Source organism: Saccopteryx bilineata, chromosome 1, assembly GCF_036850765.1.
Source record: "Saccopteryx bilineata isolate mSacBil1 chromosome 1, mSacBil1_pri_phased_curated, whole genome shotgun sequence".
In the NCBI taxonomy this organism is placed as follows: domain Eukaryota; kingdom Metazoa; phylum Chordata; class Mammalia; order Chiroptera; family Emballonuridae; genus Saccopteryx; species Saccopteryx bilineata.
In genome coordinates this window covers 371,224,748-371,252,009 of record NC_089490.1, presented here as the reverse complement: position 1 = coordinate 371,252,009, position 27,262 = coordinate 371,224,748, and the positions used below count along the sequence as shown (strand labels likewise).

The following is a 27,262-nucleotide window of genomic DNA, read 5'->3' as shown; positions in this document are numbered from 1 at the left end:
AACTAAGAAAAACTTTTTAAAAAATTCAGTGGACAACCTGACCAGGTGGTGGCCCAGTGGATAGAGCATTGGACTGGGATGTGGAGGACCCAGGTTCGAAACCCGAGGTTGCCAGCTTGAGCACAGACTCATCTGCTTTAAGCAAGGCTCACCAGCTTAAGCCCAAGGTTGCTGGCTTAAACAAGGGGCCACTTAGTCTGCTGTAGCCCCCTGGTAAAGGCACATATGAGAAAGCAATCAATGAACAACTAAGGAGCTGCAACAAAGAGTTGATATGTCTCGTCTCTCTACCTTCCTGTCTGTCTGTCCCTCTCTCTCTCTCTCTCTCTCTCTCTCTCTCTCTCTCTCTGTCTCTGTCACACACACACATACTAAATTCAATGGACATGTGAAGGTGACATAGTCAACTTGAAAGAGCTCTAGTGGCTCATCTGGAACAAATTGAGCAACAAAATTAATAACAACAATGTACCTCTATACTGTTTTCCATAGAAGATATACTATTTTTTACATTCCCATGAACAGTGCAGAGTTCTAATTTCTCTACAACTTTCTGCTGATATTTCCTGAGGTTTTTAAATTTTGTTTTGTTTTTGTTGTTGTTTTAATTTTTAAGTATCAGTTCTACCAGAAAGTTCTGTTCGTTTCTATCACAACAAGTTTCAACATGTAAGCACATGTTTATTTGGTGCATGTGTGCCTCTCTAATTTTATCACTTAATATATACATACTGACATAGCAAATTAACTAAAACAAAGTTGATTCACATTAGTCTTATGTGTGAAGCCATAGTGTACCCATGGCTACTGATAAAGTTCATTTACGCCACTGTATTTGATATGAATTTCAACAAGGAAGAAATGCTACAGAAGCATGTAGAAATTTATTGAAAGTGTTTGGTGAAGGTACAGTTTCTGATAGGACATGCAGAAGATGGTTCAAAAAATTCGAAATAGGTGATTTCGATCTTTCTGATAAGCCACATTCTGGGCGACCATCTTTGATTGATGACGATGTTGTTAAGACCATGTTGGAGCAAGATCCTTTTATGATAACATTGGAGATTGCAGAAAGGCTTAATTCAGCTCAGCAAACCATTTTGGACCATATTCAGAAGATAGGATTGGTGTGGAAATATTCAAGATGTGTGCCACATGAATTAAGTCAGAAGAATTTGGATGATCGAGTCATCGTATGCACATCTCTGCTTGCTCAGAACAAAATCGAGCCCTTCTTGAACTGGATGATAACTGGGGATGAAAAGTGGATACCTAGGAAAACATCATAAGGAAAATGGCATATTGTGACCCTGGAAAACCTAGCCCTTCCACCTTTAAACCAAATTTGACTCTGAATAAGAGAATGTTGTGTATATGGTGGGACATTCGAGGAACAATACACTATGAGCTTTTAAAACCAAACGAAAAGCTCAATAAGGAGAAGTATTGTCAGCAACTGGATAATTTAAAGACAGCAGTCCAAGAAAAGAGGCCGGCAATGTTCAATAGGAAGAACATCATACTGCATCATGACAATGCCAGGCTACATGCTGCTTTGGGGACTCGTCAAAAAATTGCAGAACTAGGTTGGGAAATTCTGTCACATCAACCATATTCCCTGGATTTAGCACCCTCCAACTATCACTTGTTTTTGTCCTTACAAAATTTTTTGAAGGGCAAAAAATTCAAAAATGAAGAAGATATCAAACAAGCACTGGTTCAATTTTTTGCATCAAAAGATAAAACATTTTTCAAAAATGGAATATACAAATTGCCCTCATGCTGACAAGAAATCATTAATAATAATGGCAATTATATTATTGAATAAAGTTTATTGAATAAAGTTTATTGAAGGTAAGAAAAATTTGTATTTTGTTTTATTCCAAAAACGGACAGACTGTAATAGTCATCTTAACAAGTATGAGGTGTTATTTCTGAGGTTTGAATTTGAATTCCCCTGATGGTTACTGATGTTGAACATCTTTTTGTATACTTATTGGATATATGTCTTTGGAGAAAAGTCTATCAACTATTCAACCCTGTGCTCACTTTTTAACCAGATTTTTCTTTCTATTGAATTAAGGTGTTATTTATAAATTTTAGACATTAATTCTTATCTAAGATGTGGGTTGCCAACAATTTTCTCATTTTTCCCCATTACATTGATTGCCTTTTTACTCTGATGACTCTTTCCCTTTTTGTGCAGAAATCTTTAAGTTTGATATAGTCTCACTTGTCTATTTTTACTTTTATTGTTTTTGTTTGTGGTGTAATATCCAAGAAATCATGGCATAGACCAAAGTCAAGAAGTTTTTTCTCCACATTTTTTTAGGAGTTTTAGATTTTCAGGTCTTATACTTAAGTCTTTATTTATTTTGAATTTATTTTTGTGTGTGTTATAAAATAAGGGCCAACTTTTATTCTTCTGTTTTTAGGATATATAGTTTTTGTAATATTATTTGTTGAAGACTCTATTATTTACTCATTATATATTCTTGGCATCCTTGTTAAATATTATTTAGTTGTATAATGAATGGTTTATTTCTGGGTTTTTATCCTGTTCCATTAGTCTATATATCTGTCTATAAGCAAGAACCATTTTATTTATTTATTTATGTACTTAGAGAATTAAATTTAACAGGGTGACATTGGTCAACTCGAGTACATAGATTTAGAGAAAACATCTCCACATCTTTGGACAGTCAATTATGCTGTGTACCCATCACCCACAGTCAAATAATCTGTCACCCTATAATTTGTTTCTCTTTATGCCCCTCCCTTTGCTCCCACATCCCTCCCTCTCCTCCCTTCCCCTCCCCCCTTTAACCACTGCACTTTTATCTTGTCCATGAGTCTCAGTTTTATGTCCCACTTATGTGTGGAATCATACAGTTCTTAACTTTTTATGATTTACTTATTTCACTGAGTATAATGAACCATTATTTTTTAATTACTATAGCTTTGTAATACATTTTAAAATCAGGAATTTTGATGTCTCTGGTTTTGTTCTTCTTTCTCAAGACTGCTTAGGGTATTTAACCTTTCACAGTTCTCTTGAATAACTACCATATAATCTAGCAATACCACTTCTGGGTGTCTATACAAAACAATTGATATCAGGATCTTGTCAAACTATCTGTACTCCCAAGTTCACTGGAGAATTACTTATAATAACTAAGGTATGAAAACTGTGTAAATGTTCACCAATGGAAAAATGGACAATGTTGTATATACATAAAATGGTATATTACTCAGCCTTTAAAAAAAAGTAAATTCTGCAACTAGGATTACATGAGTGACCCTTAAGAACATTATCTTAAGTGAACTAAGTTGGCCACTGAAAGACAAATACTGCATAATTCCACTTATACAGGTATTTAAAATATACTAATAGAGACAGAGAGTTGAATGGTTGTTTCCAGGGGCTAGGTAAAAGGGGAAATGGGGAATGACAGTTAAACAAGTATAAAGTTCCAAATATACAGAATAAATAAATTCTAAAAATATGTGCACAACACTGTACTGATATTTCATAATACTGTACTGTGAACTTAACAATTTGTTATTCTTTTTCCATAGGAAAAAATAAATAATAAATATCATCAAGTTCAAACTTATATAAATAAATAATAAATCATGGGGAGAACAAGTAGCTTTTAGTATATTTCTAAATAATAATGGCAAGAGAATAATAAATACCATAGTAATCGATCATAAAATTATCACACTTAATAGAATAATTACATACTTTAAGTATCATCTACTAAAATACCTTTTAATCATAAATAAAAATTAGTTAACTTTATAATTAATAAAACAAGAACTACTACCTTAAACTGATCAAAAGAAAGACTATCTGTAATCAGGCATATCAACATTATGTATTTCCTGATATGATGTACTAAGAAGTCACTCATTCCATTTCTGTGGCATTAAAAAAAATTAAACATTAGACAAATCCAAACTGAATAGTAGTCTAAAATTATATAGTCCATTACTTCTCTAAAGGTCACAGTCATAATAGAAAAAGGAAGATATAAATTTTTTCTTAAATGAAAGTAGACTAAAGAGAAAGAAAAACTATATTAAAGATGAAGAACCCTAGACTGTTGGCATTTACTTTATGGTTATATAAGATGTGATATTTCAGAAGTTGGTTGGAAGGCAGAGTATTTTGTACTATTTTGCAACTTTTTAAGCTAATTTTAATTATTTTTTGTCACTTTGGTGGTCTTATTAGTTAAGTATAAATGGTAAACATAGTACAAAATTATAATATGTATTATTAACTTAAGCTATGAATTCAAACATTAACTTAATTCCCATATACAGATGTTATAGAAATAGAAATGAAAAGCAAAGTAAATATAAGTGCATAATTCTTGGACAAAATAAAAAATTTAACAAAAGACATTTTTTAAAAGGTTAGAATTTGTTACATAATACTATATTAGTCCACTAAATTATTATTATTTTCATAGGTGTCTTAAAAAATTATTTGAACAATACTAACTATAGTGGAATTATCTATTCTGTCTTCTCTATCTCGTTCTACCTTAGGTAACCTCAAAATCTTAAAAGTAGTCATCTACACCTACTTTAAATACTTCTTTTCTCTTTCCATATTGTTTCAAGAATATTATTTATTCTCATGGAAGAATTAAAAATATATTCTGAAGATCAAGAAAGCCAAAATATCACCATTATATGGCTTATTAAAAGGGCCTGACCATTAATATGTTCATCAGATATATGTAAATTATCAGATTAATAAGAAGTCATTTTAAAACTATTTGTTTAAGAAAAATAACCATTTTACTAGAAATAGTAATTCCAACAAGTAGATTATTTAAAGGTTTTAATATTCTTCAAGAATAATTGACATGATAATTATTTTTAATTTAAGATAAATTAGTTGGCACCCACGTTGATCTCTTAAGAAGTAATAATTAATTTATAAAATACTAGTGAAAACATTGAATTAAAACATTCTTTCTTTTCTAAAAGAAAGCTGAATACAATTTTATAAAAAAAAGAAATTATTACGCCAAGTGCAGGAAGTACAACCTTAAAATCTTTTCTAATAAGCAAGATTTGCCAGATGCTAACAACTTGTTACTAGTAATAAATTAGATAGATGTAATAGTCACAACATTTCAGAATTGAAAGCAACCTTGTATGTCATTTAATCTAATTGCTTGATTACGGAGATAAGAAGCAACTGTAGAGAGGTTATCTAATTTGCCCAGCTAGACATCAAAAACTTTGGACTGTCCAGTCACACAGAGTAATAATATTTTAAATTACAATGATGCTTTAAAATAATGCTTTTACACATTTTTAGTGTGCCCTTGTCCACACTTCCTCATTGTATATTTAATCTGCACAGTTTGGGTCCAAACTCAATTTACATATTTTAGATAGCTTGTATAAAAGTGAGATTTAAAATTAAAGGTGACAACTGTTAACTATGGATTTTTTGTTTGTTTTGTGACAGACAAAGAGAGGCAGAGAGGGACAGACAGACTGAAAGAGAGAGAGATGAGAAGAATTAATTCTTCGTTGAGGCACCTTAGTTTCTCATTGGTTACTTTCTCATATGTGCTTTGACGGGGGTGAGGGGGCTACAGCAGACAGAGTGACCCCTTGCTCTAGCCAGCAACCTTGGGCTCAAGCTGGTGAGCCTTGCTCAAACCAGATGAACCCACGCTCACGCTGGCAACCTCAGGGTTTCTAACCTGGGTCCTCCACATCCCGGTACGACACTCTATCCACGGTTCCACTGCACCACCGCCTGGTCAGGCAACTATGAGGTTTTTGATTTATGTAAATTAAAGAGACTATGGTTGAGCAAGGTACAATCTTTTTATTCATACAGGAGAATAGTGAGGTTACCTTTCAGCATTGAGATTAATAATCTTGTATGTAAAGAATCTTGTGCTATTAGGGGAGATTATAAATTTCTGTCTAAACTCTTGAAATCTTTTAATATGTCAATCAATATCAACCATATTTTAAGCATCTACTTGTGTGTCCCAAAATGTGTTAATTGCTAAAATTATAACAGAAAGCAAATTAAAGAGGGTTCCCACTCACTTAGATTTTGTCTATTGTATTAGGGGATCATAAATAGCAAAAGGTCATTGTACATAGTTTTATTTGTAAGCTGAAATGCAGAGTACATTGTTGAATGCAGTTGAATTAATCAATGAAAAGATGGCTGGATAAATAATGTAATAAAATGTGTCTGTTATGCTCTGGTATGCTGAGTAATTAACAGATTTTGGCGATATTACATGCTGGTATTTGAAATGAGTTAATAAAAGTGAATAAAATAAGAGTGGGATAAAAAAATTTTAAATTAAACAGAAAATTATGATAGGGATAGATCATTCTGCAATCCTCTGATGATATTAGCCCTTTGATTCATATAATGTCTTTATGAAATGGGACTCATCTGGCTACTTAATGTAGGTAAATGGAGTTTCCTACAACTGATGCTAGTTGAATCCTACATTTACTTTCAGTAAAAATGTTTAAGAGTTGAAATAGTATCTGTCTTAAAAGATATTGCGGTATTAAGAGAAACTGTAATGTGTTGGTAGTCTGTATTATGTAATAATGATAAACCTTTTTAGTGTATCACCATTAAAATTGTGACTTTTGTTATATATCCTTAATGCATTATATTTAAGGAACTCACCTGATTTCATACCCTGCTTTCTATTCAATATTAATCCTGAAAAATAGATTTTACATTAAGATTTTACAAGGTGCCAAAACTACTAAAGAGAAAACCTTGTGAAATGTCTACTTCTCACCTGAGACTAAATTGTATTTGACTAATGTTCATTTTACCTACGTTAAAACATTTAGCGTGGTCACTCCCAACTAAATCACACAGGACATGGTTCTGTTCCACCACTATGTCATGTAGGATGTGCTCTGTCCTGGTTCATAGATTGAGCTGCTCTTTTGTTTTTCCTATGTTATACTGACTTCTTCATGCAGTGTAAAACCCACACTTCTAAAATTTAAATTTATATCACTAAGCAAAATATTCACTCAAGCCAATTATCTCATGTTATCAATTATAATCATTCTTAAGAACTATCTTTTAAGTAATACAGCTTTTGATGAGCAAACAAATGCCTAAAAAAATCTTTCATAGCTCTCACACCTGTAGTTTTTGTGACAACTCAAAGTTGGAAGATTAAGAGGTCTTGTTCTTCATGCATAAGTTAGCTTTGGAGATAATAATACCTTTAATAGAAATAAACTACTTATGCATAAGGTTAGGAAACTGTCTTAGGTATATCTCAGAAAATAAAACACACTGTACAATTATTAAGAATGAGAAATATGCTTCTACATCTGCAAAACTTCTGGAGCCACAGTTTCTATAACTTTAAAATGAAACTGTAAGAATCAAATGAGATCTCTGCTGCGGCAACAATAAACTACTCAGAGAGCAGATGATATGCTCCAAGGGGCCTAGGGAAGGCAACAGCCTTAGTCAGCAGACCAGAGGACTGAAGCCCTGTCCCCAGCCTTACTCAGATATTTATTAGCCAGTACAAATAATTTAAGAAAACAGACAGAAGAAGTTTTCAGGGGGCAAAGTAAAGGACAAGAAACATGCTGACTTCTAATCTCTGCTCTGAGAGCCTAAACATTTTTTGCTACTGAATCTCATCCTGCTGTTTTGCTGTTTCCAGCATGCACTGTTTCCAGTATGGGTCAGAGAGGCTCCTGGACTCTCATCCACTCAGAGCTTTCGTCACCTTGCTGTCTCTAATTGTTTACCTTAACTCTGCAAGTCTTCATAGCATATTCTTATGGATATCTGTAAAATTGCAGATAAAATTGTAATTCATATAAAGGCAAAGACCTATAAATATATAAAAGACAAAAAAATAAAACCCCAACAATCCAGGGAGTTGATTTTATTAAGGCTATTGCAATAGGGGGAGGTCCCTCTACCTGAAGGTCAGAGTGCCTGGTGAGAGGATTTTGTCTTATACTTGAATAGGAAGGAGTACCTGGGTGATTTATAAGAGAAACCTTACTCTCAGTAAAATGGTGAGAAAATGTTTATCATTGTAGCTAGTTACGGGGTGTCACATAATTCAGCTAATCTTTCATGACACAAAGAATGGGGAGTTGGAAAATCTGTGTCCAGCCTAACCAACAGAATCATTTCAAAGGTGAAATATCTGTGCCTTACCCTGTCACAGGTAAACAATGAAGCCATGGCAAGATCTTATTTTAAGTCAAGAGACAGTGTGGAAAACGATTGTTTGTGAGGGTCACTGAGAGGCTGTGAGGGCTGATGGACATGAGCTAGACCAGGGCAGTTGGAGGCTCTCCACTCTTCTTCTCTCCTTGTTTTATTGGTTCTACTTGCCTTCCCTGTGCTCAAAGCCATGAAAGTTTCTGTATGAGCCCTTTAAATTCTGGTGGGCAGGTGAGGAGATCTACATCACATAAGATGCTGAGACTAGCTTCTCAGGAAAGTTCCTCTGCTTATTATACCTGTCTCTTACCAATTTGGAGGGGCCTGCCTCTCTCTTCAGCCTCTCCCTGCCCTCCAGTTGTGCTGGACATGCATGAGGTGCATTGGGAATGTGCATTTGCCATGTGATGGTTGGAGCTGGTTTCAGATTTCACCCAGGAATCTGCCCAGGGCTTGAACCAACCCATAATCCTAAGTAAGTCACTTAGGAAAGGATGGTTCTCAGTGGCAAGCTCTTTTCCAGACGCAGAATGGTGGGAGATTTCTTAATAATCATTGCTTTCCAGAAGCATGGGGTTCAGGTATAATTAAACACTGTCAGGTACACCTACAACATCCTCAATTCCCTTTTATCTAAGGGATGGGAAATAAATGAGTCCCTTTCATGGGCTGTTATTATTGCAATGCGCCTAGTGCATAGACATCATTTAATATGACTTATTCATCACTATCATTGGTGTAGTACATCATGAAGTTTAGACATTAACTCCACAGTTAAGCTTTCCTCTTTTTTCTTCCTAACAGGGTATATCCCAAGCTGTCCACTTTGCTTCTATGGACAGAGCAGTGTCCTTCTCTTGAATTCACTCCTAGGGCTTCCATGACATGCGATTCTCTGGCTGAGCCATACCTCCTAGATAAGAGTCACCTGAGAGTTGCTTGTAATCATTATTTCTCTGGGTAGGCAAAACATGTGGGTATGTGACAATATCTTTCCCAGGACTTCCTCTCATTTATCAGCAATGTAGTGATTTATCCACACTGTTTCTTTGGCTGATGCTGTCAGTGAATTAAGAAAGATATATGTTATAAGACAGCATAACTGGTTGGAGTCAAGTCAATAGATAAATGCAGCTCACTGTATAGATGTAAATCATTGTGATTCTGTTTCGATGTACCTTGTTTGTCTTAAGTTGTTTAATCCAACAATGACTAATTACACCATCAGGTTGCTTTTAAATAGCTTACCAGATGCAGGCTGAAATTACTCTGCAGAAGAAATTTCTTTTAATGTCCTCTCCCTATATTTTTTTATAGAATTTTTACAAATTCTATTTTAAAAATGGTAATATAATGTCATACACATGCCATTTTCTCAATTGCAATAAAAAAAGAGTTCTACAAAAATTATTTCCAAAAATGACTAATTTATAGTAAGTTAATTTTATAACAGTTTTTAAAATATAAATAATTATGTATCTCTTTATTGGGTCATGTCTGGAGTGACATTTATAATAGCTTCTTCCATTCAGGTCTGTCTTTTTAATAAAATATATTTTTAAAAACTGTAAGAAATTTGATGTTATGCATTTCCTCTGGTGAGTGTTGATATTTTAGTGTTTGAGGTTCAGGTTCATTTTTATAAAATGTCAAATTTATTTGTATAGTGTTGTTCATATATTTCTATATTATCCTTTAAATTTGTGTCTTTTTACTCGTAAGTTTTTTAGATATTGATCATTTTTATTTTTTATATTGAAATTGCTTTTCTTGTTTTATTTTTCTTTTGTTTTTTTTTCTATCTTCAGTTTCATTGATTTCTACTATTTATAAATGCTTTCCCTCTTTTCTACTTAAAATTATTTTGCTCTGTTTTTTAGTTTCTTAATGTAGAAACTTAGATTCTAGGAGAGTTCTAGAAGTAGCTTTACCTTTTTATCTTTGATGACTTTCTTCTTTGATGAATTTCTGTGCTTTGTTGAGAAAGGAATGTTGAAGTCTCCTGCTATACTTGTGGTTTTGTTTTTTCTTTCTTTCTTTTCTTTCTTTTTTTTTTTTTTGGTGACAGAGACAGAGAGAAACAGAGAGAGGGACAGATAGGGACAGACAGACAGGAAGGAAGAGAGATGAGAAACATCAGTTCTTCATTGCGGTTCCTTAGTTGTTCATTGATTGCTTTCTCATATGTGCTTTGACCAGGGCTACAGCAGACTGAGTGACCCCTTGCTTGAGCCAGCGACCTTGGGCTCAAGCTGGTGAGCCTTGCTGAAACCAGATGAGCCCACGCTTAAGCTGGCAACCTCGGGGTCTTGAACCTGGGTCCTCCGTGTCCCAGTCCGGTGCTCTATCTACTGCGCCATCGCCTGGTCAGGCGTGGTTTTGTTTTTAATGCTTTTCTTTGCTATCTACTTAAAGAGTACTGGTAGTAACTTGCCTTAAAATTTAAATTCCGGTTGGAATTACATCTGAATTGATGCCATCTTGATATGGAACACACTTCAGATTTTCTGGAACATTCCTGAAGTATTGTCCTGAAGGGAAGTTCTTTTAGTGGGCAGAATGCATCTGGTTGTTCACTTTACTTAGAAACAGAAATGGCCAGAGGTCTAAATGTACATGGATTCTTGAGTAGCAACCAACAACTGGACTGGATATTTGGGGTCTTGGAAGGAACATGATTATGTTACTTTCAACCTCTATGTCTTTTAATTTAAAGTGCATCTCTGCTAGAGAATATATAGTTGAATCATAATTCATTTTATCCAGTCTTCTAATATCTGCTTTGAGGTTTTTAATTATTTACATTTAAGTTTATTACTTATAAAGTAGGACCACTTATAAAGTACTTATTAAAAATTGTGTAATTTTTCTAATTGTTTTTAATTTTTCTTTTATTTTCTGTTTCCCCATTAGTCTGTTGATACCTTCTTCATGTTAAATAAATATTTTTTAGTGTTCTGTCTCAATTCAAGTGTTATTTATCTTACTATTTTCTAGGTTATTATTATTAGTGATTTACTTGGGATTGCAGTTAACATTTTATTTTATAACAGTCTGGACCAGATTAGTATCAATTTAATTTCAATAGTGTACAAAAATTGTTTAGTTCTATTATCTCTTCCCTCCTTTATGATATTATTTTGTTAAAATTTTATCTTTATTATTTTTATGTTAATATCTTAATTTCTTATTTTTTATCTACTTTTGCTAGATATAAAAATCTTGGTTGAGACTTTTTTTAAATTCATTGACTATGTCATCCATGGCCTTCTTGTACTTCATGATTTTGATGAAAAATGGGTTTTAATGGTATTGAAAATTCATTAAAAGTGTTAAGTCACTTCTCTCTTGTTTCTTGTAGATTATCACATTATTTTTGGATTTCTACAATTTAAATATAAAGTATCTAGGTCTGAATTTATTTTAGTTGCAACTAAACAAAGTTCATAGAACAATTCGATGTCTAAGTTTTTCAATCATACTTGAAAAGATTTATGCCATTATTTCTTTAAATGTTATTTCTTTCTTTTTATCACTCTTCTTTCCTTCTGGAACTGCCATGATACCCATATTGGTATACCTAATGTTGCTATACATATCTTTGAGATGGTAGGTAAGGCAACTTTCCAGAAAGAATATCTGAAATTGTAGAAGCTTCAGGCAGAAGGAACTTGAAAAACACAAGAAGCAGCTGGAAGGATATTCTATCTTGAGCTCAATGAATAAAGAAGAGAATGGTGCAAAAACAGGGCCAGCATCATGGATGTGCTACCTTTACAGTTGAAGTCCCTGAATTTCAGGAGGGCTCTACACTTGGTTAAATGCTCTACTGTCACTGTCATAAATTATTAACCATTTTTGGACAATGACACCACATTTTCCTTCAGCATTGGGCATGTAATTTATTCTGTATTCTGCATGTAATATAACTGGTTTTGTGGAAAAGGACAGATTTAAAGGATAGACAAGAAACAGAAGTCAAAGAACCCCTACATTGGAGTTTAGTTTAAGTTAAGTTGGCCAAACATTTCAGGGCATTCATCAAGGGAGAGCTGTGGTATGGTTTGTAGATAGGCACAGTGGTTAAGAATATCAGCTCTGAAGTCAGACTGTCTGATCTTAAATACAGATTTGCTTAATAGGTTTGTAATCTCGGATGATTTAAATTCTCTGTGCTTCAGTGTCCGCAAATAAAAATGAGACATTGATATAATTTGTTTTCACTGTTTGGTGAAGATTGGGTTAAATTATATGGATGTGGTTACAGTAATTACTGGAACATATATACATACAAGTATTTGTATTTGTTATTATATACAAGTATATAAGACCTATACAAGTATTTGCTATTATGACTAGTAGCACTAGCAAAATTGTTCTAGCATGTTTTGTAAGTAGGTTGCCAGCAGCTTTGCTGGAGAGCAGAATGGGAAGCAGTGAGTGGCAGGAGATGTGGCCAAATATGAAATAGTCAGAGGCCAGATCTTGTAAGGCTCTGAGGTACTTAGTGAGAAGTTTGAACTTTAAGTTAATAGAAATGTCAAAAATTAAGAGTGAAATGTTCTAATTTGCATATTATTCCTTCAGTTACCATCTCTTTATTAAAGATTTAGGCTAGTTTCTTTACTCAAAGGCCTCTCAGAAAATAATAGAGTAAATTTTTTTAATTCTTGGCTTCTTGAGGGAGATAATATAGCAACTTCAGTGAATTCAAGGCCAGCTGTACTCCCTAGAGTTCTTTGAAGGCTCAGAAAGCCTGAGGCCAACACTGTAATGTATTCAAGAAATAGTCCAAGTTTCAGTTTCTTAATGACCTACCCATTAGCAAACTTTTTAGAAATCCTTTTTATAATCATCAATAATGATCAATTTGTTACTTCACAGTCACTTTTCTGACATGGTGGAGGCAAATTTCTAGTTTCTGTAATTTACTTTTCTCTCTAAACTCCCTATCTTGATTATGATTACAGTTTTTGTTCCTTCATTCTAAGACATCTGAAGGTCTCTGTAATACCTAAAATTGATTGCAAATATCAAACCTCTTATCCTGAAGAAGAAATAAATTCACAGTTCAAAACAGTTTATGATTCCATAAAGATAATGACTCTAGTAGCTTCTAAAAAGGGCTGCTGCTATGAAGATCTCATTGCAGACACCCTACATGGCAGTCAGATCATTGCTATTAGAACAATTATCAGTGGTATCGTTTTTCTGTAACCATGTTCAACATCTTAATATATCCAAACAGAAAAATGAAAGAAAGCCATTGCCTTGCCAACTTGGTGACATCATTGGCATATTCATTGTGTAAGATGTAGAACAGAAATGGGAACACAAGCAACTTTGCTTCACTACTGGCTGAAAATCTTCAGTATCTGGAAGATGGTGGACACATTTCCTGTTATGAAAAGCTTGCAAATGTACTTCAAGGAAAAACAGAATAAGGTAAATTTGTGTAAGTAGGTATATCTCATATAACAACAAAAAAAAATGGGACAAATCTAGGATGTATAAAATAAGAACTACATAGGTGGTATGTCATACATACTGCAGTGGTTTAAAGATAAGTTTGCAAGGTTTATTTTGAGTGAAAATAAAAATGCAGAGTCTAGCATAAGGAATATAGCAACAGCATTGCATTAAATTATATAAGGTGCCAGTTGCAGCACTGGAAATATTGAAGGGAATACTATGTAAATTACGTGATTGTCTAACGACTAAACTATATACCTGAAACTAATACAAAATGAAGTTTAAAAAAATACGGGGTCTTCAGATCCCGCACAAGAAAATCTGTTTCAGTAAGTCTAAAATTTTGCCCAGGAATCTGTTTTTATAATACTAAAGTAAGGTGAGATGCAAGGGGTATCTTAAATGCTAGGTAGGTAGGTATGCAACACCAACTTTGAAACTTGGGTGTTTTGAAACTCAAATTCATGGGATAAACCTGAAGGGAAGGAGGAAGGGATCGATGTAAACACAATAAATTAAAATCAATTAAAAGGAGAAAGAAACTCAAATTCAGTTTCATGTGCCTTGGGAAGGTCACCTAAAGTTTTTAATGATCACATATAATCTGATAAATTAATCTATTATGAAAGCTAACTTTTTTACTTACTCACTTATTCTTGTTTCAAATTCTTTGATCATTTATTTAGGAAAATTTATAGCTACTCTTTTTCTATTTTGGATTTAAAGTCAAACTTTTATACTTATTTTTAACAAGTAGTTACATCACAGATTTTAGGGAAATTTGGATAAGGGTGAATAAGTGCCAATGCTCATAGCCCCGAAAAATATAAATGATTAAACCATCTCTCTGCTCTTTTAAGTGACTAACCCAATACCAATAGGCTGATTTTCTTTTCTTTTTTATTTTTCTTTATTTGTTTTTTATTAAGTGAGAGGATGGGAGGCAGATGGACTCCCACATGTACCCAAAAGGGATCTATTGGACAAGTCTCCAAGGAGCGATGCTCTGCCTATATGGGGCATTGCTCTGTTGTTTAGCAATGGAGCTATTTTTAGAACCTGAGGTAGAGGCCAGAGAGCCATCCTCAACTCCCAGGGCCAACCTGCTGGAGCCAATTCAGCCATGGATGCAGAAGTAAGAGGAGAGAGAGAGAGAGAGAGAGAGAGAGAGGAGGGGTATGGGTAAAGGAGCAGATGGTCACTTTTCCTGTGTGCTCTGACTAGGAATTGAACCCCGAATATCCACATGCACTGCCATGCTCTACCACTGAGCCAACCTGGCCTGAGAATTTTTTTTCAGCATTCAGAGTGAGTCTCATCTCAGTACAATAACAGGGAGCATTGAAGCCATTTGAGAAAGTGTATTCTATATGTGTTTATTCAACTAATATCCATTGGACACTCACTTGTCTCAGACTCTGGGGATAAGGCAATGAAGAAAACTAAAAAAAACAAACCTGCTCTCCAAGAGATTACATTTTAGAAGAAGCAGACTGATAAAACATATACAACTTAATATGTAATATAACACCATAAAGTGATGCATTTTATGCAGAGAAGACAAGCAAATTTCAGGGATACACAGTGACAGCAGCAGACTGGTGAGGAAGTGGCATGTTTTTAGACAGGAGCACCATGGATAATCCTTACACCATAAACTTTGAGTAGAGAATGAGATAAATAAATATTTGGAGAAAAACCATCCCAGTCAAAGACCAGCAGGTCCTAAACACTGAGACAGGATTGGCTCAGCAACTTCAAGGCACAGCAAAGAGCCCAGTATAAAAGGAACCAAGTGAGCCCCTGGGAGGGGAGTGGGAAAAGAGGCCAAGAAAAGGGAGCCCAGCACAGTAGGGCCTATTAGATCATGATGAAATAATATACTTTTAAATATAATTTTTAGTGATATTGGAGACCATTAGATAGTTTCAAGGAGAGAAATGTCATTATAAAGAATTCTTTTCTTTTTAAAAAAATGTTTTTAATAATCAGTTTAAACATTATGTGGCAAATAAATTACAATGAGCAAGACTGGAACAGAATGACAATTTAGAAAACTCTTAGAGCAGTTCAAAAGTATAAAAAGGTTATATTTAATGAGTGTGTTGTTTATAGGAATTCTAAAATTTTCAAGGTATTTTAGGGCCTCAGAGATTTTGCCTTATTGATTCTGGAAAAAAAAAATATTTAGGGCACATCAGGAAGGAGTCTGTGCACATATTTCTCTTGATTAAAAGGGAGGAAGGGATCTAGGGAGGTATAAAGAAGTCCACTAGGCTTTGAAGCTTTGAAACGGGAATGAAAAAAGATTAAAAAGAAAAGTGGAGTTCCTTTTTCCCAAATGAGAATAAAATTCTAGTTTCAAAAAAGTAATGAATGTGCATAGAATCATTTTTACCATGAAATCTGAAATGAGTCTTGGTTTTGATTAATGTTTTATTGGTGTTTTAGAGGTCCCAGCAAAAGTAGTACTCAACTTATGCAAGTTTAAAGCTCAGAAAGCAAAAGAAGTTGGGATGCATATATTTTTTTCTTTTATTATAAAAATAACACTGGAGCATGTAAATATTTTATTCATAGACATCATTACTTAATTTATGAGACAAACTGTCCCCTATCTTTTTGGATTACAGCCTATGCTACATCTTACTAAAGTTATGGTTGCAAGTTATGGTAAATATACTTCTCATTTTACCCAAAACTTTATTAATTACCTATTAAGAAAAATAATTTTAAAAAACCAATCTGGAAAGTAATTCAGACCAGAAGTGTAAAGTAAATAATTATATTCTTATAAAATTCTTAGGAGACAAATAAACAGAAATTATTTGTCAATAAAATTATTGTTTTTGACTCTCAACAAAAGAAAGAACTTAGATAATTTTAGGATAAAAAATGTTTGACTATCATTGTGTCTAATAAATGGAGAGATACCTGATGCCATTACCTGGTGGTTTTAAAAGGATGATCATATCTCCATTCATTTTAAGGAACATGTGTTCAACATTGCATTTTCTAGACAAACTCAGTCTTTTTCTTCAGATAGTAAAAATTAAAATAATTTATTTTTAGACAAGTTATACTTTCTGTTCACTACACAGACAACACACACATACAGAGAAAGAGAAATATACTTCTATGTGTTCAATTCCACATTCATAATACTTTTTCTATTGGGAATTGTGCATGTTTTATGTATGTGTAGATACCTTTGAAATTAAAATAAGTAGTGTTTATTAAATTTTACAGTTTTTCCTATTTCTATAACTTATTAATACTTCAAGGCTTTCTCTATCATTATCACGAGGTAAGCCATCTTATTATTCCCGATTTACTGGTGAAGAGATTGAAGCTCAGACATTAATTTCCCTAGGAGCTGAACAGAGAATTTACTGCAAGCAGTCTGACTCCAAAGTCTTTTTCTTATAATCATGTTTAATACTTCTAATATTATATGCATACTCTTAAAGGTGTGTGTGTGTGTGTAATAAAGTAACTTCTGATAAAGATGGCCTAGAAGTAGTATATATTAAGACATAAAATTGAGACCTAAGGTCAGAAAGGCCTCTGAGAATATCTTTCAAAATATTAACACCATGGTCTCTTCCTACTCCTATGCCTATGCAAGGCAGGCAGGCCTCAGAAAAGAGACTCAGTGAGTCTGCATTGTTTATGCATATCTAAGGGAATAAAGGAAGACATCAAATTGTATGATGTGTAGAAGAATAATTACCATCCAGATCGATCATCTGGTACACTGGAAGTTCGTAGAAACTGTGTAGTATAAATCAATCAGAGAAATATGTCTTTATCAGAGAAAATCAAATCATACAAAGCACATCAGAGCTTAAATAAAAGCCAATTAACCTTGGCAACAGTACCATGGATTAATTAGTATTTTATACTAAAATTATAGTCATTTAATGAATTCTATTTAACCTAAATTTCAAATAAAACACATAGAAAAAACACAAAACAACAATGCATCACTTTATTTAAAAAGAGAGAGAGAGAAAGATAAAACCTCAGCAAAGTATTTCTTCATAAAACCAGATACTGGTTTTCAAAAGTGTAGTTACTTCAATGTAATCCATTTCTGGAAATTTTTTCAACAAACTTCTATCATAAGAACATTCTCTCATTACCATTTGAGATAAATAAAATACCTTTCCTTAATCTTACAAATTCAGTTTTATTTCTCCAACAGCACACCTGTGCTTTATTTAGTACAGTCAGAATGGATAATATAATTACTAGTATAATTACCTAATTTTTGCTCAAGTAAAAAATAATTTGTCACCGTAAGTATAGTTGGTTAAAATTCCTTTGAGAGTCTATGCATTTAAAACCATGCTGAAAAAAATTCTTCTTTTTAGGATATGAGGTGGATAACTCCAAATATAACTCTCTAGACTAGGTCTAACTGCTAACAAATGAACAGACATATAGAAGAACATGAGCCAAGCCTGTGCATTTGGGGGATGAGGATGCTTGTCTATATCAAATAGCTGACTGGAGATGCTAATTCATGTATCCATTTGCACAGCCCCAATTAGCATCATGTATTCATTGCAAGAACATTGGACATTCACTTAAGTATACATACACAGCTATGTACTGTGCTCTTAGAATTCCTGTTAAAACAACATGAATCATGTGCATAGGAATGGATCAGGATAGGGAAAAAAAAGCATTCAACTGATATATGCATGTTTTGCTAATTTAATATCCATGAATACATGCATATAGGCATGTACATACATGGATAAAGATGTAAACATATGATAATATTCATATACTTAACTTATGCATCTATTATAAACTAAAATGTTCACAAATGCCAGAAAGCATAAATGTATATAGAAACTGCTAGAATAATGCCTATAATTTTGAGATTTTGAACACCTATACAAAATAATTATTTATTAATCTTAGTGTAATATCATTTTCTGAATGAAACCATTATAAACCAAGTTACCCGATACTTCACTCTCTCTTCCCCATGGTATAATATAAAACAACCCTCACCTTTCTTTGTATCTATGTACCTCCTTCATTAATGGTTGTCATTTTTCTAAGTGGTAAGCTCCATAAATGCAGAACTCTGGCCTCTGCAGTAGAGAAAGTGTGGTGAAATGGTTAAGTAAACAGATTTCAGCAACTCACTAGTCAGGTCTATATCCTATCTCATCCTCTTACCAGCTGTATGATCTCAGGATTTTATTAACATTTTCTACCTCAATTTCCATATCTGTGAAATAAAGATAACTGTAATAAGTTCTAACTAATCTTGAGAGTATTAAATTTTTTTATTGGAGTTACATTGGTTAATGAAATATATAGGTTTCAGGTGTACAGTTCTATAATACCTCATCTGTATATTGTATTGTATGCTCACCACCCCCAGTAAAGTTTGCTCCCATCCACATTAATCTCCCCTTTATTCTCTTCTACCTCCCGCTATTCCTCTGGTATTACCACACTGTTGCTTATGTCTAGGAGGGTTTTTTTCTTTGCTTAATTCCTTCACTTTATCTTAAAGATGACCAGCACATTAAGTGCAATGTTAGTATTCAGTTAATTCTTTTGCTTATCACTAAATTCTCAATGGAAAAGTAGAATGGCAGAATGACTGGCTTACTGAATGAACAAATGGAAAGAAGGGGTGATAGTGATTATCTTATTGACTGACATTCAAATCACTTTGAAATTGGACTTTGGACTCCCTTACCCTATTAAAAGTATGTATATATGCAGAATATGCAAACCTGACAAAAGAGCATATAAAAGAATAGATACTGTAGAACAGACTGACAGCTGTTGGAAGGGTGGGGGGTTGGAGGGATGGATAAAGGGATTAAGCAGTACAAATTGGTAGTTGTATATTATGTGTATTACAGCATAGGGGATGTAGTCAACAGTATAGAGATAAATACAAAATGGTACCAGGTGAGTACTTGAAGTAAGAGGGGGACCACTCTTTAAAGTATTAGCCACTTTACTGTAATCTGAAACTAATACAGAATAATACTGACTGTAAACTGTAACTGAAAAATAAATTTAAAGGAAAGAACAGATACTTTAGTTGAGGGTGAGGGTTTGTAGAATCAGAGCCCCATCCTCTAATGTTCATGTACTTCCTCAGTAGCCTTTGAGCTATATCTACTAAAGGACTAGGCTCAGAAGAAAAGAGGAGAAAAAATCTCTGACTTAAGTCCAACTATGTAAGGTCCAAGAGCTAGAAACTACTACTAAAAGAAATTAAGTGACCTGCACAAGTCCGGGTGAATGTCAAAGTCGGATTCCAATTAAAACACAGAAATGCCTTGTGAATTATGTCTGTAACGTTCAACTGCATTCCAAAATTCATCCAACACTGTCATATCTACTCTGCTTAAAATCACAGCTATAGGTCCATTCATAAAACTTTCAGGGAAAAAGGCAAAGGAAAAAAGGCCTAAAAAAAAATGAACAACAGCAAAACCCATAAAGACAATGTTTATTTTCTCTTCCTAGTAGACTGGTCTTATGATTCCCTGTCATCCTACTATGCTCCCTTTATTTTCCTTTTCTTTCTCCCTTGCTGCTTCAGGTTCTGATTTCATTCATTCAATACTTTCTACGAGGCAGCTAGTTCTCAGCACTTGAAACTCATTCACAAACAAAAAGACAAAAATCTGTGCCATCATCAAACTCTTCTAAGAAAAACACTCTAAGTAAAAGATTTCTGGGACACTGGCATAGAGAGATTGAAGAAACTTCCAGGATGACATTTTAGGATGGTTCTTAAATCTAGATACACAGAAACAAGTGCTATTTTTACTATTAATATTTGTTGTTTTTTTTTTTCAACTAGTTTATGTAGAATAATATACATTGTAGGTTTGGTAACAAATCTTTATTGAGGAAAAATAGGCCATCTTTCAGTACCTTTTATCCTTTATCACTTGGTCATTAATACTATGGTACATAATCCAGGTGAAGAAATAGTTTGGGGAGGTTTAAGACTGTACACATAACAGAAAATGTCCCCTAAGTAAACAGATATATGTTTTCATTAGTCTCTAAGTTTGGCCAGCTCACCCTACTCTATGGTGTCAATAACATTTCAGCCTCTGCTGCAATTAGTACTTAATTACAGTCCCTAAACTATAAAAATAAAAGATTCCATTATTCAGAGTTCACAGATATGGTTTTAATCCAGCTATCCACATTGTCAATCTAAAAGAGTAAATGTCTTCTTCACAAATAACTGTCTTAGACTTGTAGTCCAGTATATTTTAAAAAACAGAATTGTCTGAAACAGCACTACAATGTTAAATATATGATTAAAGAATGAAAGAAATAGTTAGGTATCTAATACAGTCATTGTTCAGAGATTTAAGATCACACAGAAAATCACATCGAGATGAAATACTGAAGTTTTCACATTTCAGCTGAGATTGTTGGCATTGGATAAACATAGTCAGCATTCACTTAGGTCTTACACATTTTAGGCACTAGTTTAATTTACACAGTTAATAAATATAAAAGGTAACACAAAGTCCAAAACAAATTTCTAATTTAAAATGAATAATAGCATGATTATTATATATTTTAAAATGACTAGAGAGAAATAAATTTTTGTAGTTCTGGTAATCCCTATATTGATATTTCATCAGAAGGCATGTTTGTTTCTCAATAGAAATCTATTCTTATTCTGCAAAAATAAGAAATATTTCACTGCTTATTATTATAGGTACATAATAGAATTCATATTATCTATAGACAACATTCAGGTTAATGTTTTTTTCTATTTAAAGGTAGTGAAGCTATGAACGTTAATTCCTCAAAAACAACCTTCTGTTTATTGAGTTGTTAATTAATAGAAATAATAAGAAATAGCACCTCTCTTACAGACAAAAGCCACACATATATTTTAAACCTCCCTGATGCTATTTTAAAGCAATTAAAGGATTAAGAAAAACAAGACACATTTATTAGAGTAAAATCATAGAACATACTAAGAAAGTATTCTTAACTATTAAAAGGAGCTCTCAGAATATTTTTTAAAAAATATTTATAGAGCTCTGCTGCTACAAATTCCTTTTGTTTTGAAACAAATAATGCAATGAATATACCACAGGAAACTCAGCAAGACACATAATGCTATCTATCATTAAAGAAAAAGTATATACATTAAGTTCAATTGAAGCCCACTTGGTCATGACAGTAATTAAGATAACCAACTTGATTATGTTATCAATACTGGGATAGAAATTTTGAGCATAAAAGAAAAAAGAACTTACAAATAAACTGTTCAAAGTTGATTAATATTAAGCTAAATTCTCATTTTTCATTATGATATACTAAAAAAATCTGAGAAAATATTAGCTTAATTCTAATTTTATTAGTTTCAAAGATGTCTCCTAAGTATAATATACTAGGTGAAATAAGTGATTAACCTTCCACAAGATCCAGAGAGTCTAGGAGTTAAGCTGGGGTACAGGGTGAGAGTAGGAAATGAACCTAAATTAAAACTAAATTACCTACTTCCCCTTCATAAACTTATGGAGATGGTGAGGGTTTATGGGTACAGTGGCAAAATGAGAAACAACAGGACTTGAGAAACTAGTCATGTTCCAAATGTAGAATTACATTTTTAGAGCAAGAAGTCAGCAAAAACTTTGGACCTTGATCTTGTCTTCTATCATGGTCATTTCATCTGAAAACTATGAATCATCTATAAAATTAATTCTTTCTTTCTTAGGTAGCCTGTGATCTGCAACATGCTGATAAATGGCACTGTCTTTTTTTTTCTGTAAATACAACAGCTACATAAATATATCACAATATTACTTTTATTGTTAAGGATCGATTGCCATTTCTCCAAATCACTACACTTCTTTGACTGTGTTATTGTGATCAAAAGTGTGTGATTGTGTCCCTGAATTTAATTTCATCTACTGAGTAAATAAATTTTATATATATATAATTTTTTTGATTAAGTATTTCTAACACAGCCTGCCAGAATTCAGTGTTCCAGTGCTTGCCATATCCATTGTTTAAATCCCACGGTTCTATATGCTTTCTGCACATGGGCTTATGTATATATTTGATGCAGACAAAGTACACTTGATCATGTAACCCATTAATTTGAGTCTGTAAGTTTGATGTTATAATCACCCTATTAATCAGGTAATTATTCAAGTGTCCATTCTTCTTGTTTGTGAGTGATGTTCAGATTATTCAGGAGTGAGTTAATGATCGGTGATATTCCTACATAGTGTTACAACTTCAAAGATTATCACAGCCTTGTTTTATTTTAATAATACTTTTTTTGTCAAGATATACAAATCTGGGTTTATTGGCTCTTCATGGTGATTTTACTGTCATCAAATCCCCATTTGAAAATCAGTATTATCTGCTTTCAAATTTGTGTTTTGAAACCTCCTTTCCATCTCACATTCTACTACCCAAATTTCACATAAAAAATTATGCCAACTATTTCAAATAACTTGATTTCTAACTTGGAGTAATTCCAGAAGACAATCATAAGGATGTGTCTATAAAATGTCAAAAAATCTAAACAGTTATGTCAGAAATTTAGTCATTTATTTAGATATTCTGTCTACATTATACTAACCACATTTAATGAATTCTGTTAACTGTTTAAATCCCTGACAGAATTGCCTTTATATAATTTAGTCATGGTTCAACATAATTAGAAGAGCAATAAACACTCTCAAAAACTATATTTAGGTTGACACCGATTCCAAACTTGAAGAACATGGCTCCAATTACCCAGTATGACCAATTTTTCTTTTATGATGTGATGGCAATTTGGATTCTAAAAATGCTGAGGATGCAAAACATTTTATTGTCCTTCAGCTGATTAAACGTACTAGACCATAGAAGTACTAGATACTCAAATGATTCATAAGAAATGTTATATTGCATTCAAGTTCAACACAGACCAGTTGATATTGGGCAATTTACTGATGACAATGACTATTCAAGACTGAGAATATTCATTTAAATTAGATTACTGCTTAAGGATTATAATTGGTCTAGAATCTTTTGGAAAATGTGCAGACTACTTTATAAAGTACATAAAATTGTAAAAAAGTTGCATGATTTAAAAACTTAGTATTTTCATCAAGCCTGTGGTCTGAAAAGGAGATGAAGACAATAGCACATGGATTTTTTTAAACAAAGTTTCTTGGTATCTACAGTATTTTTTCTTCCCTTCCTTCAAAGTTGGTAAATTCTTTTTCTTGGATTTTTTCTACTTCACATCCAGTACAAGGAGGTGTTTGCAACTTCTGCCAAATGATACAAAAAGACAATTAAAAGAGTCAGAATAAAAAATATATATTAGATCAAAATTAGAGTGTAATAGAATAGTAATTTAAATTCGTACATCTCAACACATATCTTACAGAAAAGTAATGCCAAACAAAAATAAAATAAATGTAAATATGTTATTACTGATACTTCATGAAAATTCATAATATATTGTCTACAAGATTTTTCAAAATCTTTTGAGAAAACTTTGGACAAAACTTTCAACTTTAATTAATCTAACCTCAAATTTGAAAAACTTAGGTAAGTAAAATGAAACCTAAGAATTGCTATGATAGAATAGTTTTAGTCCCATATAGAACAGTACAAGTAAGAAGTTCAGAATTAAGCTCCTGAGTTGTGTTTGTTTGTTTCTGTGAGGGAAACCTCTTCTGCTTTTCCAAATCTTTTGTTCCTTGGTTGTGAGGGAGAAAAGGGACTTTTCCCTCACTCTTGTTCTTCTGAGGACCTCAAATAATAAAACTGAACACTTAGTGGCAGGCATAGTGGTCACGGAAAGGTCCAGAAGCATTAGGTAAACAAGTAACTTTTATTTGTCCATAAAACATCCCCGCTTCAGCTAAAGTGAGAGAGAAGAATCTTGGAGCCAAATGGACTCAAGAAGTGATTTTTGTCATAACCAAGATAAACCAACACAAAAATACCTGTTGGGTAGGCTCTGGTTCTCCAGTGCTATTGCTTGGGGGATTTTCTTTACGCTTTGTTAAACATGTTCTGTCCTCCTGTAAAAGCTGCAATGAAAAATAGGTCAATGAAATTAAATTAAATATAGGAAGGTGACCATAAACTCCTTTGAATTCTTCCCATTGAGACATTTCCTTCACCTTGAGACAAGCTGAAAAAGCAAACTTGGGACAAAATCATCACAACTTGAACGGGATCTCAAGCAGCTGTGCATTCACCATGGGTTTGGGAATTTAGTGGTAATTAAAGCAGTCAATTACTACAGCAAAGTTTAATTTCGATGCAAAATTCTTTCTATGTAAAAAGAAAAGAAAAAGAAAAAATTACAAAACCAGTACTTTTTGGTGTGTCTAGCCTCTAAGATATCCATTTCTGTGGTCTGTATGCTTGCAGGAACATCAATGTTGCGATTCAAAAAGCAGTTTAAACATTATGATCATCAATCTGTCTAGAAAAATAGATTCAATACCTTAAAAATTACTATATTTCTAGGTATAATATCTTTATTATTATTATTTGTGTGTGTGTGTGTGTGTGTGACAGAGACAGAGAGAGGGACAGATAGGGACAGACAGACAGGAAGGGAGATGAGAAGCATCAATTTTTTGTTGCAGCTCCTTAGTTGTTCCTTTCTCATAAGTGCCCTGACCTGGGGGCTACAGCAGACTGAGTGACCTCTTGCTCAAGCCAGCAACCTTAGACTCAAGCCAGCAACCTTGGGCTTTAACCCAGTGACCTTTGGGTTTAAGCCAGCGACCGAGGGGTCACACTTATGATCCCACACTCAAGCTGGTGACCTCATGGTCTCAAACGTGGGTCCTCTATATCCCAGTTCGATGCACCATCGCCTGATCAGGCTATGTTTTATTTTATTAACCAGGACATCTCATCTACTTATTAGCCTCAGGTATTTTGAAAAAAGTGACTGGCTGGCAGTGTACTTCAATTGGATTTCATTTCCATTAAAACTAAGTTCATAATATTGATTTTCCCTCCCTCCCTCCCTCTCTCCTTCCTTATTTCTCACCTCTTTTTCTTCCTTTCCTTCTTAGTGTGCCTCTTTTCCATCTTCCTTTCCTTACTATCTCTTATCCTCCCTTCTCCCTTTCCTTTTTTCTTTCTTTATATTTTACACATGTTTTTAAAGTAACCATAAAAATCACTTCGTGTAGGAACATATTCCTTTTTATTTTTTGTATTTTCCAAAATCCTTTCCTTGTATGAAGCAGAGCCTAGAAGTACAATAGTTATGCCCACCAGTTTGCTCTGATATTGAACAAGTCCATTTGTTTCCTTGGTGTCAAACAGAGGATACCTAAGCTGGTTTTGAACTGTAACATTCTGTAAATTCTATAAATAAGTGATAACTAAAGAGCTTGCCTAAGAAATTTAAAATATTTCCATTCAGATTTTATAACAAAGCTATTTGAGAACAAAGTTATTTTAAACACTTCTTATTCTTACATTACATTGTCCTTATTTGAACACACACCATATTACTTTACTTTCCTATACCTCTGGATAGGACACCTCACCACAGTAAAAGTCTCTCTTCACTGGAACATCCTGAAAACTAGGTACTCATTCCCTCCCTAGAACATCACTCTACCACTAATAGACTTAGTAATTCTTTCCTATTCTAAAGGTACAATGAATATACAAATTTTAGCACTTAACACTGCTTGTATACATATAAGCATGTATTGCTCCTCAATATGTTGCAAGTTCTTTAAAGACAGAATCAATGTTTATCAGTCCTAGACAGTAGCTAGATGCTTGCCAAATAGCAAATGACTGATATATAGTCTTTGAATAAATAATAAATTAAACAGGTTTTTGGTTACAAAGATATTTTAATTCTGAGAATTTTAATAAATGTCTGATATTTTCAAAGGATTAAATTTAGACTATATTTGATAGAGTTTCAAAATGGTTACACACCATCTCTTCTTCTAAATAAGCCTACAAGGTAGTGAGTGGGAAAGTAAGATTGTAACTATAATAATAAAATAGGTAGTCAAAACTTTGATGAGCTTCTTTTCAAGAATTTTAGGCAGATGTACAATGGAATCTTTTATACTACCTACGAAATAAGTTGTTTCATTTTATGTGGCATGGTTTGAGTTCAACATAGAATCTAAAATTACTTTGGAAGAATTATAATTAGTTCTTATTGTAATAACATAACTGGTCTTTGTTTTTATTTTACTAGCATTCAGCCTCTCTCTCTCTCTTTCTCTCTCTCTTTTTTTCCTTCTTTTCCAAATTAGAGGAGAGAGATAGACACACTCCCTCATATTCCCCAACCAAGATCCACCTGGCAACCCCCGTCTGGGGCTGATGCTCTGCCCATCTGGCACCATGCTATGCTCACAACTGAGTTATGTTTAGTGCCTGAGGCAGAGGCTCCAAGGAGCCATCCTCAATGCTTTGGGCTGCTACATTTAAATCAATCAGGCCATGGCTGTGGGAGGGGAAGTGAGAGACAAGAGAGAGGGGGAGTCATAGAAAAGCAGATAGTCATTT

General features: G+C 33.4%; 1 protein-coding gene across 2 annotated transcripts in view; it reads right to left on the bottom strand.

Moving 5' to 3' along the window:
- Positions 1 to 20,597: 20,597 nt before the first annotated feature.
- Positions 20,598 to 27,262, bottom strand: part of LUZP2 (leucine zipper protein 2) — a 498,752-nt gene continuing 492,087 nt past the window's right edge. For both annotated transcript variants that reach the window (XM_066251151.1, XM_066251149.1), the window contains exons 11-12: positions 24,697 to 24,783; positions 20,598 to 24,012 (exon numbers count right to left, since the gene is read on the bottom strand). In XM_066251151.1, coding sequence (XP_066107248.1) covers positions 23,917 to 24,012; positions 24,697 to 24,783 — 183 coding nt within the window. In that variant the 3' untranslated portion in view covers positions 20,598 to 23,916. The remainder of the gene's footprint in view (positions 24,013 to 24,696; positions 24,784 to 27,262) is intronic.